Raw genomic sequence first — 16,686 nt, 5'->3', positions numbered from 1 at the left:
AATAGGAAAAATTGTAACATTAATTGAATAACAGATGATTCCAAAGACATGGGGATTCCAAGATGGGGACTATATTTTGCAATGCCGTCATGTACTGAGATTCTGTTTCAACAAAAATATTTAAGAAAAGTCCAATAACACCAGTTAATAAAAAAAAAATTTATGAAATACGCCTTCAAGGAAACCTTTGTTTTTCGGTAAGGTACATCTTTCTGATTAAGAAAAGGCACTTAAAATTTTTTCTATGGTACCAACTTTTTTTAAAGTGTTAAAAACGTTTTTCGCACTTTTTTATTTTCTAACTTGAGTTCTGATAAACTGAATTCGGTCATCAAAGACTCATTATACCCGTTACTCGTAGAGTAAAAGGGTATACTAGATTCGTCGGAAAGTATGTAACAGGCAGAAGGAAGCGTTTCCGACCCCACAAAGTATATATATTCTTGATCAGGATCACTAGCCGAGTCGATCTAGCCATGTCCGTCTCTCCGTCTGTCTGTCCGGATGAACGCTGAGATCTTGGAAACTATAAGAGCTATGCTATGCTGAGCTTCTTACGCAGCGCAAGTTTGTTTCAGCAGAATGCCACACCCACTAACCGCCCAAAACTGTGGCTCCTATAGTTTTGATGCTAGAATAAAAATGTTAACTGAAATGTATTGGCCTCATCAATACCTATCGATTGATCAAAAAAAAATTTGCCACGCCCACTCTAACGCCCATAACGCTTAAATCTGTCTACCGCCGGTAGGTGGCGCATTTTAATCTCGCTTCTCTGCTTGCATATCTCCATTTCCCTTTGGTCCCTTTAGCTGAGTAACGGGTATCTGATAGACGAGGTACTCGACTATAGCGTTCTTCCTTGTTTTTGTTATAGAATTGCAAGTTAATATTACATTAACGCTCATATTTTCCGCCACATATTTACACAGCGCCTCTGGCTGGGTGTTTACTGGTATTTTGCCCATGTGCAGAAATCGTTTGTTTGTTAAAGCTTCGAACTTGGTCCAAGGAACTTGTGAGATGGTTCCGAGGACGCCTAGCTGGAGGCAACCAAGCGGGTCGCAGGTTGCGGATAGCGAACGGCCTATAAGGCCAGCTGGGAATAGCAGTAGGCTAGGTCAAACGGATTCCGTCAGACCGAAACCTCTGTAATAAACAGCCCCGGACAGCCAGCGGGTATCTGTCGCTGTTTAGCGGCAGTACCGTCGATGCGAATTGTTCAGCCGCATTTAAATAGTTGCTCTACACAACCCTCTTTCCCCAAACGCACAACCTACCTCCTCCTATCCCACACAACATCTCACCCAGGGCCGGACTAAGGTGTAAATCGGACCGTGCCGAGAGTCAGCCTGGCTGAGGGCCCGGGTTAAAAACTAGCTCAGTCTCTAACGGTGGGCTCAGGGAGATGGAGGCCCCCTGCTCTATTTATCGCCTTACCCGGGCATCGCGGATCTCTGCCCGGGTGGACCTTCCCTTTCTCCGCAACTCGTGGGAATCAAATATGAATGCCAACAAAAATAAAAATAAAAACACAATGGAGCCGGGCACTCCTAAGAAACCCGTGACGGAGGAGAAGGTGGGTGCGACAGGTTCTGCGAGCGTTGGCTCCGCCTGTGCTGGCACCAGCTCGGGGGCTATCCCAAAAGGGCCCCACCCAAAACTAAGGGTGATAGGTGGAAGACAGTCGGCCGCCAGCACCTCTGCAAAGTGCGCGCCGGAGCCAAAAACTGCAGGAGGTATGACTAAGACGGTCGCTCCAACCACCGAGCAAAATAAATTCACCTATGCGGAGAAGCGGACTGCCGCGCAGACACTCCGCTCACATAACAGGAGCAAGATTGCCAACCCCTCAGCCGAATGGCTGAAGAAGGTGGAATGGGCGAAGACGGTGCTCCCCAACTACGGGCAAGAGAAGCATAATGCTGTAAGTGCACAGCCAACGAGACAATGATCTCTAGAGTTGCCTGGACCTGCGGCAAAGAGATCTAGGGTCCAACAGAACCTGTCATTTGCGGAGATAGCGCGGGACAAGGTACTGATTGGACTGGTTGACAAGGGAAACCCCGGAGGCCGGATTCCAAGAAACCAGTGGAAGGCGGTCGAGGAGCAGCTAGCGGTAATCTGCATGGCTTTGCTCCGGGGCTTCCCCCAACCGACGCCATGTTGCAAGGACGCAGGCTGGTTCCAGGGCAGCGTCAAGGTGGTGTCTTGCGACAGTCAGAGATCAGCTGACCTCTACAAGAAGGCGACGGAGAAGCTCGGAGAGGTGTATCCTGGGGCGGAAATCGTTGCACTAGATTGGTGCGACGTCCCCAGCAGACCACGAGCGAGGATATGGCTGCCGTCGTCTATCAAAGCACCGGAGGACATCCTCTTTATGTTGCAAAGATGGAACCCCAATTTGCCCACGCACGACTGGAAAGTCGTAAAGGTGGAACCTCACGAGGGGCCGATCAGCCACGCCATCGTGGTACTGAATAAGGAGTCAGTATCCCCAATAGAGGCCGCTCACGGGGAGCTGAACTTCGGATTCAGTGCCATCCGCATCAAAGTCTATAAGGGAGACTCTAACTCGAAGGAGGATCCGACCGGCAACCCAGCCGAGCAGGTCTTTTCCGAGGAGATAGAGGCTCCTGGAGATGATGAACCGGAAGATGGCTACTCAACCGACGCGTCGCTAAGCAGAGGGATGCAGGCGATGAATCCGGCGGCAGCGACGGTGGAGGGGAACTCGGCAAATGTCGCTAAGACTACTGCAAGTGAACCTCCATCACAGTAAAGCAGCGTCGGCTGCCCTCCTGCTCCGCCTGGCTGACGGCGGGGCAGAACTAGTAATCATACAGGAGCCTTGGGTGGTAGGAGGCAATGTTGCTGGACTGGGTACCAAAGATTTCAAGCTGCTGCTTGATCCAAAAGAAGGTAAAATTCGAACCTGCATTTTAGCCAAAAGGCACCTTAGCATATTTCTGCTTCATAATTACAGCAACGGAGACAACACCGTAGCAAGTCTGGAGCTTCCAGCGGCTACAATCAGGGTGGCTTCAGCTTACATGGCCTTCGAGAAGGAAGACCCCCCAAACGAGCTTGTCCGGACACTGGTCAAAGATAGCGAAGCCCTCAAAATAGGACTGGTAATCGGCTGCGACGCAAACGCTCACCACACTCAGTGGGGAAGCCCAACAAGCAACAACAGGGGTGAGTCTCTTTTTAACTTCGTCCTTGGCTCAAATCTATTTCTATGCAACAGGGGTAATACCCCCACCTTTATCACAAAAAATAGCCAAACAGTCATTGACCTTACCATGGTGTCAGGTAATCTGCTAGAAGCAGTCAGAAACTGGGAAGTCTCAAACGAACACTCCTTCTCTGACCATAGATTTATAGAAACCACTTTATCACTAGACCCTTCTACTCCAGCTGAATTCGTCAACCATAGACGTACCAACTGGCGCGCTTATAGGGAAGCCCTACTAAACATTCTTCCAATAGAACCCCCAAATGACAACAGTGATATTATCAGTCTTGATAACATAGTAGGGATGTTCACGAATGCCTGCAACTCGGCTTTCGAAGCAGCCCACCCTAAACGCAAACCGAGAGGAACCAAAAAGCCTTCTTGGTGGACACAGAAACTTTCAGAACTCAGATCCAGTTGCAGAACCCTTTTTAACAGGGCAAAAGCAGGAAATGAGGATCTAAAATGGCAACAGTACAAGTTAGAACTAGCCTCCTACAAGAAGGCCATAAGGAAAGAAAAAAGATCAGCTTGGCAGACCTTCTGCTCAAACATAGAGGAAACAGCCGATGCAGCTCGGCTAAGGAAGATCCTCTCCGAAACAACCCACTCCTTGGGGTACCTTCAAAAACCAGATGGCTCGTGGACAGACTCTAGTGAGGAGTCCCTAAGCCTACTACTAGACACCCACTTTCCGGGTAGTCTCCCGGTAGAACGTCTCCCAGAAAATCATGCAGGTCTAAGCATTGACTTGGAAACGCTTCTTTCCGAACGCAACATAAGTTGGGCCATAAACAGCTTCAAACCCTTCAAATAACCAGGACCCGATCATATCTCACCTGCGCACATCCAACACGCAGGTCAACTTGCCATTAACTGGCTAAAGACAATTTTCCGTACCATTTTTAGGATAGGAACGTTGCCATCAACATGGAGGGAAACAAAGGTAGTCTTTATACCCAAAGCGGGCAAAGCCTCGCACACGATGACGAAAGATTTTAGGCCCATATGTCTGACATCCTTTCTCCTTAAGAGAAAGCGACTGATTGGACTGCACATCAGGTCAGTCAAGGACTCGAAACAGTTATCAGCAGCGCAGCATGCATATTCAAAAGGCAAGTCCACCGAATCAGCTCTACACGCGGTAGTCAGCCAAATCGAAAAGTCACTCAATCACAAGGAATACGCACTTGCTGCATTTCTGGACATAGAGGGCGCTTTCAACAATGTTCTCCCTTACGAATCCCTTACCGACCTGGGTGTTGAGATCCAAGTCGTGGAGTTAATCCATAAATTGCTACTGAATGGTAACCTCCACCCTAGGAATCTCGACACAAACAAGGTTCGTGAACAGGGGAACCCCTTAGGGTGGTGTACTCTCCCCCCTGCTATGGAACATCGCAGTAAATAAGCTGTTGTGCTACATGGAAGGGGGTGGATGCAAGGTTGTGGCATATGCGGACGATGTAGCCATTATTTTCTCAGGAAAATTTCCTCAGACACTATGCGATCTAATGACCGCCAAACTTAAAATACTCTCTGACTGGACAAGAGAAAGAGGTCTAGGGGTAAACCCCTCGAAAACGGAACTGGTGCTGTTTACAAACAGATACAAGATTCCTCAACTAAACCCACCAATATTAAATAACTGCTCTCTCTCCTTCAGTGACAACGCCAGGTATTTGGGGTTAGTACTAGATAAGCGTCTGACATGGAGACTAAACAGCCAAGAGAGAACGAGGAAGGCAACAATTGCCCTCTACTCCTGCAAAAAGGCCATCGGAACGAAATGGGACATGTCCCCAAAAATCGTCAACTGGATACACACAGCGATAGTTAAGCTTAGTGTCAATATGGTGGCCCGCAACCACAACAAACCTAAACAAGGTACAACGAATGGCATCCTTATGCATAAGCGGAGCCCTTCGCACCACCCCCAACGAGGCGCTAAATGCTATTCTGAAACTTCCAAGTCTGGACTTAGCCGGCATGGAACGAGCTAAGATAGCTGCGGTTCGGATGAGGGACTTAGGGCAGTGGAAACCCCAAATATACGGTCATGCCAGGATACTCCAGCAAGACACAATGATCCCACCCAGTACAGATCTATGCAAACCTATTGAATACATCCACACCCCCTTTGAAGCATTGCTCCCAACCAGAGAAGACTGGGAGCAAGGCCAGCCGGGCCCTACAGAGGCAGTCAATTTCTACACTGACGGCTCAAAATTAAATAATCAAGTCGGAGGAGGTATATCCTCCGAACAACTTAATATCAGGAAATCCTTCAGATTTCCGGATCACTGTAGCGTCTTCCAGGCGGAAGTATTTGCCATAATTGAAGCTTTGATGCCTACTGTCAGAATAAACTGATTAACATCTATAGTGATAGTCAGGCGGCTATCAGGTCGATTATCTCGACCAATACAAACTCCCACACCATATCAAACAGCCGCAAATCTCTGCATGAGATGGCTCGGCAGTTTAAAATTTACCTGATATGGGTCCCGGGTCACCGGAACATTACAGGCAATTGTATTGCAGATGAGCTGGCCAGGCATGGCACTACCGTTCCTCTCCTTCCGGACAAGGAGAACATTGGTATGCCGATGGCCACCTGCAAGCTTAACATTAAAAACCAATATAAGAAACTTGCGAGCCTAGCATGGACACATGTTAAGCACTGTCGCATCTCTCGCCAGACATGGCCAATCATTGACGCGAAGAGAACTTCGGAACTATTAAGACTAAACCGTACCGAGTGCGGAATGGTAATACGAGTGTTAACAGGCCACTGGTTGGTTGGCACAAACGCAAGCAGATTGGGCGCGCCCCGAAACGATTTCTGCAGAAGCTGCAGGGACGAGGAGGAAGAGGAAACGGTGGAACACCTGTTCTGTTCCTGCCCGGCCCTGAGCAGATCTAGACTGCACCACTTAGGGAATCCCTTCATGAGCAGTCTATCTGAACTGGCGAACATAAGCCTAAAACGAATAATAAAATTCATTAAAGCAACCGGATGGGAATTATGCTAAGCCAGCTGCAATAAAGGCAGCAGATTTTTAGGAAAGGGGATACAGATCCACGCGGTACCACAATGGACCTTTTAAGGACTAAGTGTGTCAATGATTTGGCAGCCGCTCTAACCTAACCTAACCTAACCCTAGAGCTTCGAATAGAAAACAAGTGGGAGCCAAACCAATAATGTGTCTCATCCTCTTGTTGCTGTTCTTGCTATTATTGTTGCGCTTCTTTTCAGTCACTTTCGTTTACGTAACGGTATCATGGTCGAAAAAAGGGTTAGCTTGATCGGAAGTTGATTCACGTGGAACTGGATTAAGAGGTTTATCCACCCTTTTTCCGCTGTTTGGTGCTCACATTGGGCATAGCATCAGAAGATTCCAGGAAGGCTTTTGAAAATTTAGCAGTTCTATTTAAATAAATACTTTTAAGTTCAGAGTTCGTTCATAATCTTATCTGTCTTAGAGTGTAAGTCATTGCTCACGACGCAACTGTCACACTGCCAAATATGATTATTTATAGTTGTTAACAGTTTAATTGATCAACACAAGCGGTGTAAAACTTGCGGCGACAAAGTGAAGCACAACGAAGCGCCTTAAAGCCGCGAAGCTGTGCAGCTGAGACTTAAGCTTTGCTTTTCGCGCTCGAACTAGAAGACATAGTCACAGTTTGTGTGGAAAATATTTGAGAAGTTCGACTGTCCCAATGTGCAGACTGTCCCGACTTATAGAGCTCTTCACCATAAATATACAAAATTTCTTAACATATCGTACTGGTTAAGCTCCAACAAGATTTATAAATATTTTCTTACCTTCCGGACTAATGGAGGCCATGTTGCGCAGCAGCTCCTTCTCCTTCTCGTCTGTACAATACTCAGCAAGCTCCTTGAGAATGTGGGTTCTTGGTATGGCAGTAATTTCCAAATAATGTGTCAGAGCTGTGCGATAGGTAGTAGGACAAGGGAATGGGTGTTTCTTGCTGCTGTCCGTATCGGTGTTTATCAACGAGAACACAGTGTCCAGATTGGCGCTGCATAGCTGACCGAGCGTCTCCACCAAACTTTTGTCGTTAACAGGGTACATAGCCACGTGATCGCCAGCGTCGTACCGCATTTTGGAACCATCGATGCTCATTTCTATGTGCATGCAGGAGCGTACGCCGCCCTTGTGAAGCTCTCGGTTTACCTTGATGGGTGCCAGGAAGGGATTCTTGGCGTCGAAGGGTGGACGCTGGTTCTGCATAGAGTGCAGTCGGGCGATCTCTCCCTTGTATATTCGGTCAGGCTGAACATCCGGTTTTTCAAGCAGACGGTACTGACGGATGAGCACTTCTTCGCCTCCGCCCTCGATGCCGAAATGGTCGCACACTGCGGGCCAAAAACGGTCCTTCCACGTGATAAAGTCATCCTCAATGCTGTCGAGAATATAAAGCGTGAGCAAGTCTTTTATATATCCACCACTTTTGTACTTACTTGGCATCATCATCTCCCAGTCCTAGTTCAAAGACTTTATTGGCGCCCAGTTCCTCCAGCCGCTTATCCACATAGATCGCCACCTTGTTATAGTGCTCGTATGTCTTGTTTCCCAAGCCAAAGACCTTTAATTGGACGAATACTACATAGTCAGAAAAGCTAGGATATTTTTATATTCCCGCTCAAAGTTTAGACCTTTTGGGGTATATTATGTTTAACCAGTAATCGATTGTGAAGTATTAAATTGTTTATAGGATCATAAAAATGTCTTTATATAACCAATTAAATAAATTTTAAATGCCAACTAGGAAATAACAATAAAAATATAAACCCAAAATAATTGAGTTCTCTATTTTACTACTTTTTTTAGTGCAAGCGTCAAGGCAAGAATTACTCAATATTTTATAGAAACCCATTATCAACTACAGTTGAACTTCCATAACTGATAGAGGATCCAAGTCGTCATCTAGCTTTCTTTGCGTTCAGACGTGTTTAAAATTCTCGCTATGTTACTTCCCCGCTGTCCCGAGTGCAAAACCGATGTTACATTGGCCCAGCTTCGCGCTTCGGATGCTGTTCGCTGTTCTTCTTTGTGCCGTCGCGCCTATCATACTTCTTGCGTAGCCCTACCGGAAGATGTGCTCAAACTCTTATTAAATCCAAACATACTGTGGCAATGTGATAGCTGTGTGGTTTCGAATGATTCGCATTCTAAAATTGATGAATTCGATGACAAATTGAAAGCCCTGGAGCGCTTATATCAAGGCCTTCATAATAAATTCTTGGAGGTGTTCCCCCCTAAAGATAATTCATTGAATCAGAATGTAAATCCTAAACCTCGTCTACCGAGGCCTACCAACGTAGCTGCAGCTCCCCAGTCATATGCGGCTGCTGCTGCTACGGCTTCCGCGGTCGTTGACCCTTCTAATCACGCTCTGGATATTGAGAGAGGAAATTTCATACAAGTTCGAGAAGGACCAACAAGCCCAATAAACATGTTGTTGGAGTGGCTCCTAATGCCGAAGATCTTCATTTTTTGCCGACCAAGAAATCCTTGCATGTCGGAAAGTTTGCAACAGACACTAATCCGAATGCTGTTTTAAAATATGTGTTCACCAAGCTTAAGGTGGATGCTAATTCTTTCACTTGTGTAAAACTTGTAAAAAAAAAAGATGTTGACGTTACAACTTTAAAGTTTGTAAATTTCAAGCTTGGTATCCCCGATCAGCTTTACGATTCAGTCTTCAAAAACGATTTCTGGCCGAACTCAGTTAAGGTCAAAAGATTTATTCATAGAGAACGCGCCATAGTGGTAGGGGATGGAATCATATTCAATTTGCCGGAGCCTGGACAAACTTCATAATCAATTCATCCATCAAAAAACCCCTAGTGTTCGATACTTTTGCGGGACATCTTCTGCAAGCCTTTCCTCATTTGTCGGAGTCGCTTTCGCAACAACATCGGCAGCTGCTTACCTTTCTCACTGCCCTCACTTCATCTTCTGACTCTCTCCTAACGCACCATCGACAACATCAGCCGGAGCTTTTGTTGTCCACTTTGTGCGACATTCGCCGTCCGCCTGGCTCGGATTTCGGCGCGCTCCTCGGAGTTGCGCTCACATAATTTTCCGTTGCTCTCCTGATGCTTCATCAACAACATCTGCCGGAGCTTTTGTTGTTTGCTTTGCGCGACATTCGCTGTCCGCCTGGTTCTAATATCGGCGCGCTTCTCGGAGTTGCGCTCTCATCATCTTGCGCCTCTCTCCCGTTGCACTATCAACAACATAAGCTGGAGCTTTTTTTGTCCGCTGTGCGCGACTTTCGCCGTCCGCCTGGCTCTATTATCGGCGCGCTCCTCGGAGTTGCGCTCTCATCATCTTGCGCCTCTCTCCCGAAGTACCTAGAAAGTCGGCTGGATTCTTACTCTTCATCGCCTAATAGTTATGCGCTCTCCGTCCCTACCTTTCTGACGTTCGACTTTCTACAACAACTTTTATCGACACATTTGGCTGGATGGCGAGCCTCTCAGAGTGCTCTCTCTGAAGGTGCTCTCTGGAGATGCTTTCGCCATCAACAACAACAATGGACTGCGGCTGCTGTAGTACGTTCTCGCTCATTATTACCAGGAGTGGATTCACTTGCGTGCAGTTATATTTTAAATGCTAATATTGACTGCCCACCTAATATTTGGAGCGCCGATCACCAGCCTATTCGTATCCGTACCACTACTTTACTGAAGGTTCTTACAAATAATTTTATTAATTATGATAAAATCCCAGCGAGGCCTCTTACGGATTCGGGCCATGATGCTGGACCAGTTATTGATAGCATGACCATGGATGACCGGATATGCGCTAACAATACAAATTTCAAAATTTATTTTCAAAATATCGGTGGTATGCGTACGAAAGCTTAATCCCTTTTCCAGGCAACGTATCATGGTGATCATGACGTCATCATTTTTGTTGAAACATGGCTCAACATGGATTTCTTCGATAATGAATTCCTTGATACAAATCTTTATCATGTGTTCCGTAAGGATCGAGGTTCCGTTTAAACACGATGCTCCAGAGGTGGCGGAGTTTTAATTGCTGTGCGGCGTGAGCTGCGTTGCAGTGCTATTCGTCTCCAGAACGAGGATTCTCTGCTCGACCAACTGTGTGTATCTCTCGCTGGTCCTACTGAAACAATTTTCCTGACAGTATCATACATACCCCCAAGCAGCAGTTTTGATTTATATAAAGCGCATGTTGACAACATTGCCCACCTATACCAGGAGCTGGAAGATGGCCAAGATATATGTGTTTTGGGCGACTTCAACCTATCTTCGCTCGTGTGGGCTCATGATCTTGAGTCTTTAGCAATGGTTCCCAGTAATTTGCATCTTCCCCACGAAATCTTAGTCATCAATGAGCTTCTTAGTATGGGATTACTCCAGATTAACCATGTATTTAATAACTTAAATAAGCTTCTAGATCTAATTTTTGTACACCCTGATTTTACCCTGATTTTTTCTGACCAAATAATTCTCGCTTGCCTCTTACCTATATTAATTCTAATATCAGATGGGCGGAAGTCCTCTCGCATGCGGATGTGAATACAACCTATGAAGTTTTTATATCTTTTCTCTGTGCTATTATAGGCAGATACGCTAAAACTAGAGTTCAAAGTTCTTATAGACTACCATGCTATAAGCGCTACATAGAAAGCGGTGATGCTGCTGACATTGGTCGTTACAAGCAACATAAGCGTTAGTTTGAGTTCCTTAATAAATTCTTATACAGCCAATGTACTGCTAATATAGAGCGTAAATTAATTACCAATCCTAAATCATTCTGGCACTTTGTCAATTCTAAACGAACAACCTCTTACTTTCCTTCCCATATGTCATTTAAAAGTCTTTCAGCTTCCTCGGATATTTGGGTCGCTAATCTATTTGCTAAGTACTTTGCATCTAACTTTCAACCGAGCTCACTGTGGAATGACGATGATTCACTCAGTGCCATTGCCACGATGCTAAATATTGGGTGCTTAGATGTCACTGATTCTGACTGCTATATGGCGCCTGAGAGTTTTAAGGATTCAGGAAAATTAGAATGCGATGGCCTTTCTCCATTTATATTGAAAAACTGTATAGGTGTTCTTTGTGAGCCCCTAAAAATGATCTTCAACAAGTCTCTTTCCACTGGCGTATTTGCGCATAGATGGAAACTTGCCACAGTGTCTCCTATATTCAGGTCTGGTTAGAAAAATATTGTTTCAAATTATAGGCCAATTGCAAAGCTAAGTAATGTCTCAAAAATGTTTGAACGAATTGTAGCTAAGCAGCTAACTTTTCTTGCTGGTCGGATCATCAGTCCTAACCAACATGGTTTTATGCCTGGAAGGTCAACTACCACTAACTTAGCTACGTATAATCTTTTTTGCATCCACTCGTTTATCAGTCATCATCAAGTTGATGTAGTCTACACCGACTTCGCCAAAGCATTTGACAAAGTCTCCCATAATGCTTTATTGGCAAAATTGCAGAAATTGGGATTTCATTCATCAATATTAAATTGGTTTAAATCTTATTTAGTGCAATGGTTTTTTCTCAAACACGTATGTGGCTACTTCTGGCCTTCCTCAGGGAAGTGCATTGGGTCCTATCCTATGCATTCCTATCTTTTGCCCTTCTTTCTCTAAACTTTAATGACCCCGTTCCCTCTTACTCTGCGATATGTAGTCTTGTGCACCTTTCTTCCCTACAAGATCGTAGAACAACTAGCGCACTAGTTTTTATTTGTGACCTGCTGTCCTCCAAAATAGACTGCCCTGCATTTTTGAGTAGCATAGGCTTTTCCGTACCTGGCAGGTCTTTAAGATCATTTGAACCTTTTTTTATTCCGGCCTATAGAGCTTACTATGCTTTTAATGAGCCTCTGTGTAGAGCCTTGTTCTACTGGAACAAACTTCCATCTCACATGCGGCTGGACCCATGCTCCCCCAGAGAATTAATTAAAAAACCCTTTACAATTACCTTTCGTCCCTTAGTATTTAGTTTAGTAATAGACAAGTAGCCAGTTAAGGTACCAACTGTTGGCGAAATAAATAAATAAATAAAATTCCAAATTTTACAATCTCTCAGCGCAATTAGGGGAAAATTTGTGTTTATGGCTATGTACATCTCCCCTGAAATCCACCCGAATAAATTTCTGTGACGCCGCAGTAAAACTCAAAACTCTTTATTAAGTTAATCGTACGGTTAGGACAAAACTAATAGATTCCTGTCAAAATCGTCATGAAGAAGTACGCTGCCGGATATAGAAAAAGGGCACATTGGTAACGTTGTCCAAACCGTGTTCCGTGTTCACGCGATCAGACCAGTTAACATACAGCTGCAGACGTCAGAGGAACAGCTTGAGCTGTTCAGCGGGGAAGAATTAGACTCATTGCCTTGAGCAGTGTAAAAACTAAAAAAAACACTAGCGCCATCGCAGAGTAGACCTCACATACTCCGGAAAATGTTTCACAAGTGCACGCAGAATAAAATTTTCCCCGAGCAGTGTAAAGTTTAGAGGCTTGTCCTGATAAGCAAAGGAAAGGGAGACCCCACAACTCCATCAGTTTTTCACGTAGCTTTCCTGTTTCGAGAAGGCAATACGACTTCCGCCTAGGATGGTCCACAATCGGGGCAATTCAAGGCCAACCATTTTTCGAGACCCATTGTGTTTTTGGCGACATTAGGTGTTAACAAGGAAGAACGCTATAGTCGAGTACCTCGACTATCAGATACCCGTTACTCAGCTAAATAGAGATATGCAAGTAGCAAAGCGAGATTAAAATGCGCCACCTACCGGCGGTATACAGATTTAAGCGTTATGGGCGTTAGAGTGGGCGTGGCATATTCGCGTGACAAACTTGCGCTGCGTATAAGGCTACGGAATCTAAATCTGAAATCCCAATTCTCTATCTTTGATAGTTTCCGAGATATCCACGTTCATATTTACGATTTTTTGAAGATTGTGGGCGGTTTATGGGCGTTAGGGTTGGCGTGGCAAACTTTTTTTGGGTCAATCGATAGGTACTGATGAGAACATTACATTTCAGTTAAAATGTTTATTCTAGTATCAAAACTGTAGGAGCCACAGGTTTGGGCGGCTTGTCGGCGTTAGAGTGGGCGTGGCACTCTGCTGAAACAAACTTGCGCTGCGCAGGAATCTCAGGAATCCGCATGCCTAATCCCATTATTGTAGCTTGTATAGTTTCCGAGATCTCAGCGTTCATACGGACAGATGGACGGACGGACAGACGGACATGGCTAGATCGACTCGCCTAGTGATCCTGATCAAGAATATATATACTTTATGGGGTCGGAAACGCTTCCTTCTGACTGTTACATACTTTCCGACGAATCTAGTATACCCTTTTACTCTACGAGTAACGGTTATAAAAATTCGTTTAATAGCGTCAGATGGGTGGACATGATCGAAGAGCTAAATAGGCGCCTCCATATCCCCCAATACCAAACGCGTCTAATAAATAGTTACTTATAGAATCGAAAATTAATTTATCGGTCAAAACCATGGGAAAAATGTATGGACAACACCTCGGGAGCAGCTCAAGGATACATACTAGAACCGGAACTGTGGAATATCAGTGATGACGGTATCCTTAGCACAAAAATGCCTGACGACGCATTTTTCATAGGATATGCGGATGACTAGTCGCAGTGATTCCAGCACGCAATACTGAGTACTCCCAATAGGCACTAAACCAAGTCACGATTCGAGTAAACGAATGGATGGACTCTCGTAGTTTACAGGTGGCCTATAAAAAAACTGAGCTATTGCTAGTCACCAGAAAGCAGATGCCACTGAACATGGAAATAAGGCTCTCCGAGACAACTATTTGGACACAGAAGTCAATAAAGTACCTTGGGGTCAGGCTGGTCCCAAAACTGACCTTTGGATCACTAATTAATAACGCTAGAGCCAAGCCTGCAGAAACAACAAGGTCCCTTAGTATACTAATGCCAACATCGGTGGACCAATACCATCTAGACGAAAGTTGTTTATGAATACAAATAACTCCATTCTTCTGTATGGATGGGAAGTGTGGGCTGATTCGCCGAAAACAAATTGCAGACTGAAGACTTGGTTGGCTATACAAAGAATAATAAGCGCATATCGCACAGTGTACGTATTGTACAAAATTCGCCCAGCAACGACAAGTAATGATACGTGCGAAAGCAAAGAGAACTGGAGTGCAGTAGTCGCTTTTATCGGGGACATTCTGGGCTCGAAGAAAATAGCCCTTAATGAAAGGGTTTAAAAAGGGGCTCTGGAGATCGCCTCTCCTTGTGTTTCAATGAATATCTACTGTGGTATATATTTGCATTCAAGTAGAGACGAGCCTTAGAGCTATGTATGAGTAGATGATGAATGCGAGCCAGAGGCCCCACTTTTAAGTAAGGCGAAAGCTTTGCCGAAATGGATAAAGGTCTGATGAAAGGGATTTTTTATTATTATTATTATTTTTATTATTACGAGGGCTTCTATTAAAGTTAAAGCCTAGGTCATTTCTTGTTAGGACCAATTAGCATTTTCCCAAAAAAGTTTGTACTTTTGTCAATTAAATTTTGTCGATTTTCAGTTATAACCTCGATCGATATCGATTAGCGATTAATCAAAAACTTACCTCGTCAGAAGAATTGAATTTAAACGGGGCCAACGCTCGTTCGAAGACGATGGACGCCCAAAAACATCTCTCTGCGTACAGTGCAAATAATGTTTATTTTGTCACTTTGACAGTAAAAATCTTGGGATAGAACTAATATAAAAAAAAATGATTTTTTGTGTGGATAGTCGCAGTAAACGCCTTCATATTCTATAATTTAAAACAATTATATCCTCTTTGGTACTCTTATAATACGTGTTTCCCCAAAACCTTTTAAAATGTGTTTAACATGTTTAATAGAAGGCTACAAAAAAACCTTACATTCCAAAGATAAATCGAAAAAAAAGAGTTCTATTTGCAAAGGACCATATTACCAAGCCTCCAGACAGACAGATTTAAGCGTTATGAGCGTTAGAGTGGGCGTGGCAAACTTTTTTTTGGGTCAATCGATAGGTATTGACGAGACCAATACATTTCAGTTAAACATTTTTTCTTGCATAAAAACTTTACGCACCACCGTTTGGTGGGCGCTAGAGTGGGCGTGGCACCCTGATGAAAAAACTTGGGCTGCGCAAAAAGCTCAGGAAACTACATACCAAATCCCTTTCTAGCTTTTGTAGGCGGACATGGCTAGATCGACTCGGCTAGTGATCCTGATCAAGAATATATATACTTTATGGGGTCGGATACGCTTCCTTATACTTGTTTCATACTTTTCGACTACTTTAGTATATCCTTTTATTTTACGAGTAACGGGTATAACAACAATGTGAAACATGTTAAATCCGACTTAAATTGTTTACATTAACAAAAATATATATTTTTTTAAGTTTGGTGTACGCGCCCAAAACTACAGACCAATCCCCTGTACATACAAATTATCGCCATTCCGTAATTGTCCTTACCAGAGCAGTTTTATTACGTAAACTATTCAAAATTCAGCTTTTGGCAGCTTTCGGAGACGGCATGTGCCGAGAAAGAAAGGTTTGACTATCCTATTCTGCATGTTCAAAGTGACTTCCGCTGGATTAAGGTATAAAGTAATTATGGCTATAGTAAACAATATGAGCGTATCAAGTACATTGTTTTTAAAAAACTAACTTAAAAATGCCAGCTGCATCAACACACAGAACGTGATTTTGAGAAATATATTGAGGCCTTCTTTTCTAAGAAAATTAACATTCCAGAGTTCATTGAAATTAGTTCTGTCGACTAATCTTAAAGTTTGTTATATTTTATTATGACACTAAGGTCGTTTACAGCTTCGCCTGTGGAAATCAAGATTGAAAATAAAATAGATAGGCTATAGATGGTCTTGTCTTTATCTATGCTACTTAAATTAAACTTAAATCATTCCTCATTTCATCATCGTTCCTCATTTTTTTGGAGCGTTCTTTTTTTTTTGGTTTCACCAAGAGGTATATTCCACAGCAAATATATATTTAATTGAACTCTGTGCTTTTATTTTAAAAGGTTTACAATTTCTGTAAGACTTCCCTACAAATTATTCTTTTGGATTTTTCCTCTGGTACAAGAATAATTGAAGAGTAAGTTATCCTCCTAGAGTAGACTTTTTCAGCACATTTTCTATGTTTCATCATGACATGATGCAAGAAATTGCGAATCGATAACAAAAATCCAAAAACCAATAAAAAGTGATCGAGAATTTAAAATAAACTTAAGTTTTTTAGGATGTCATTAATCTTGAAACTGAAAAAAAGGAAACATTTTAAGGCCAACTTTTACTTAAAACCGTTACCGAAGAACTCCAACATTCTTTACACTGACATGCAGTAGTC

General features: G+C 43.7%; 1 protein-coding gene across 1 annotated transcript in view; it reads right to left on the bottom strand.

Moving 5' to 3' along the window:
* Window positions 1–16,686, bottom strand: part of Cpr (Cytochrome P450 reductase) — a 71,551-nt gene that overhangs the window by 11,150 nt on the left and 43,715 nt on the right. The window contains exons 3-4 of the mRNA XM_070998293.1: window positions 7,731–7,855; window positions 7,071–7,672 (exon numbers count right to left, since the gene is read on the bottom strand). Coding sequence (XP_070854394.1) covers window positions 7,071–7,672; window positions 7,731–7,855 — 727 coding nt within the window. The remainder of the gene's footprint in view (window positions 1–7,070; window positions 7,673–7,730; window positions 7,856–16,686) is intronic.

Source organism: Drosophila suzukii, assembly GCF_043229965.1.
Source record: "Drosophila suzukii chromosome 2 unlocalized genomic scaffold, CBGP_Dsuzu_IsoJpt1.0 scf_2c, whole genome shotgun sequence".
In the NCBI taxonomy this organism is placed as follows: domain Eukaryota; kingdom Metazoa; phylum Arthropoda; class Insecta; order Diptera; family Drosophilidae; genus Drosophila; species Drosophila suzukii.
The sequence above is the reverse complement of the archived record's forward strand: the minus strand, read 5'-3'. Positions and strand labels throughout refer to the sequence as shown.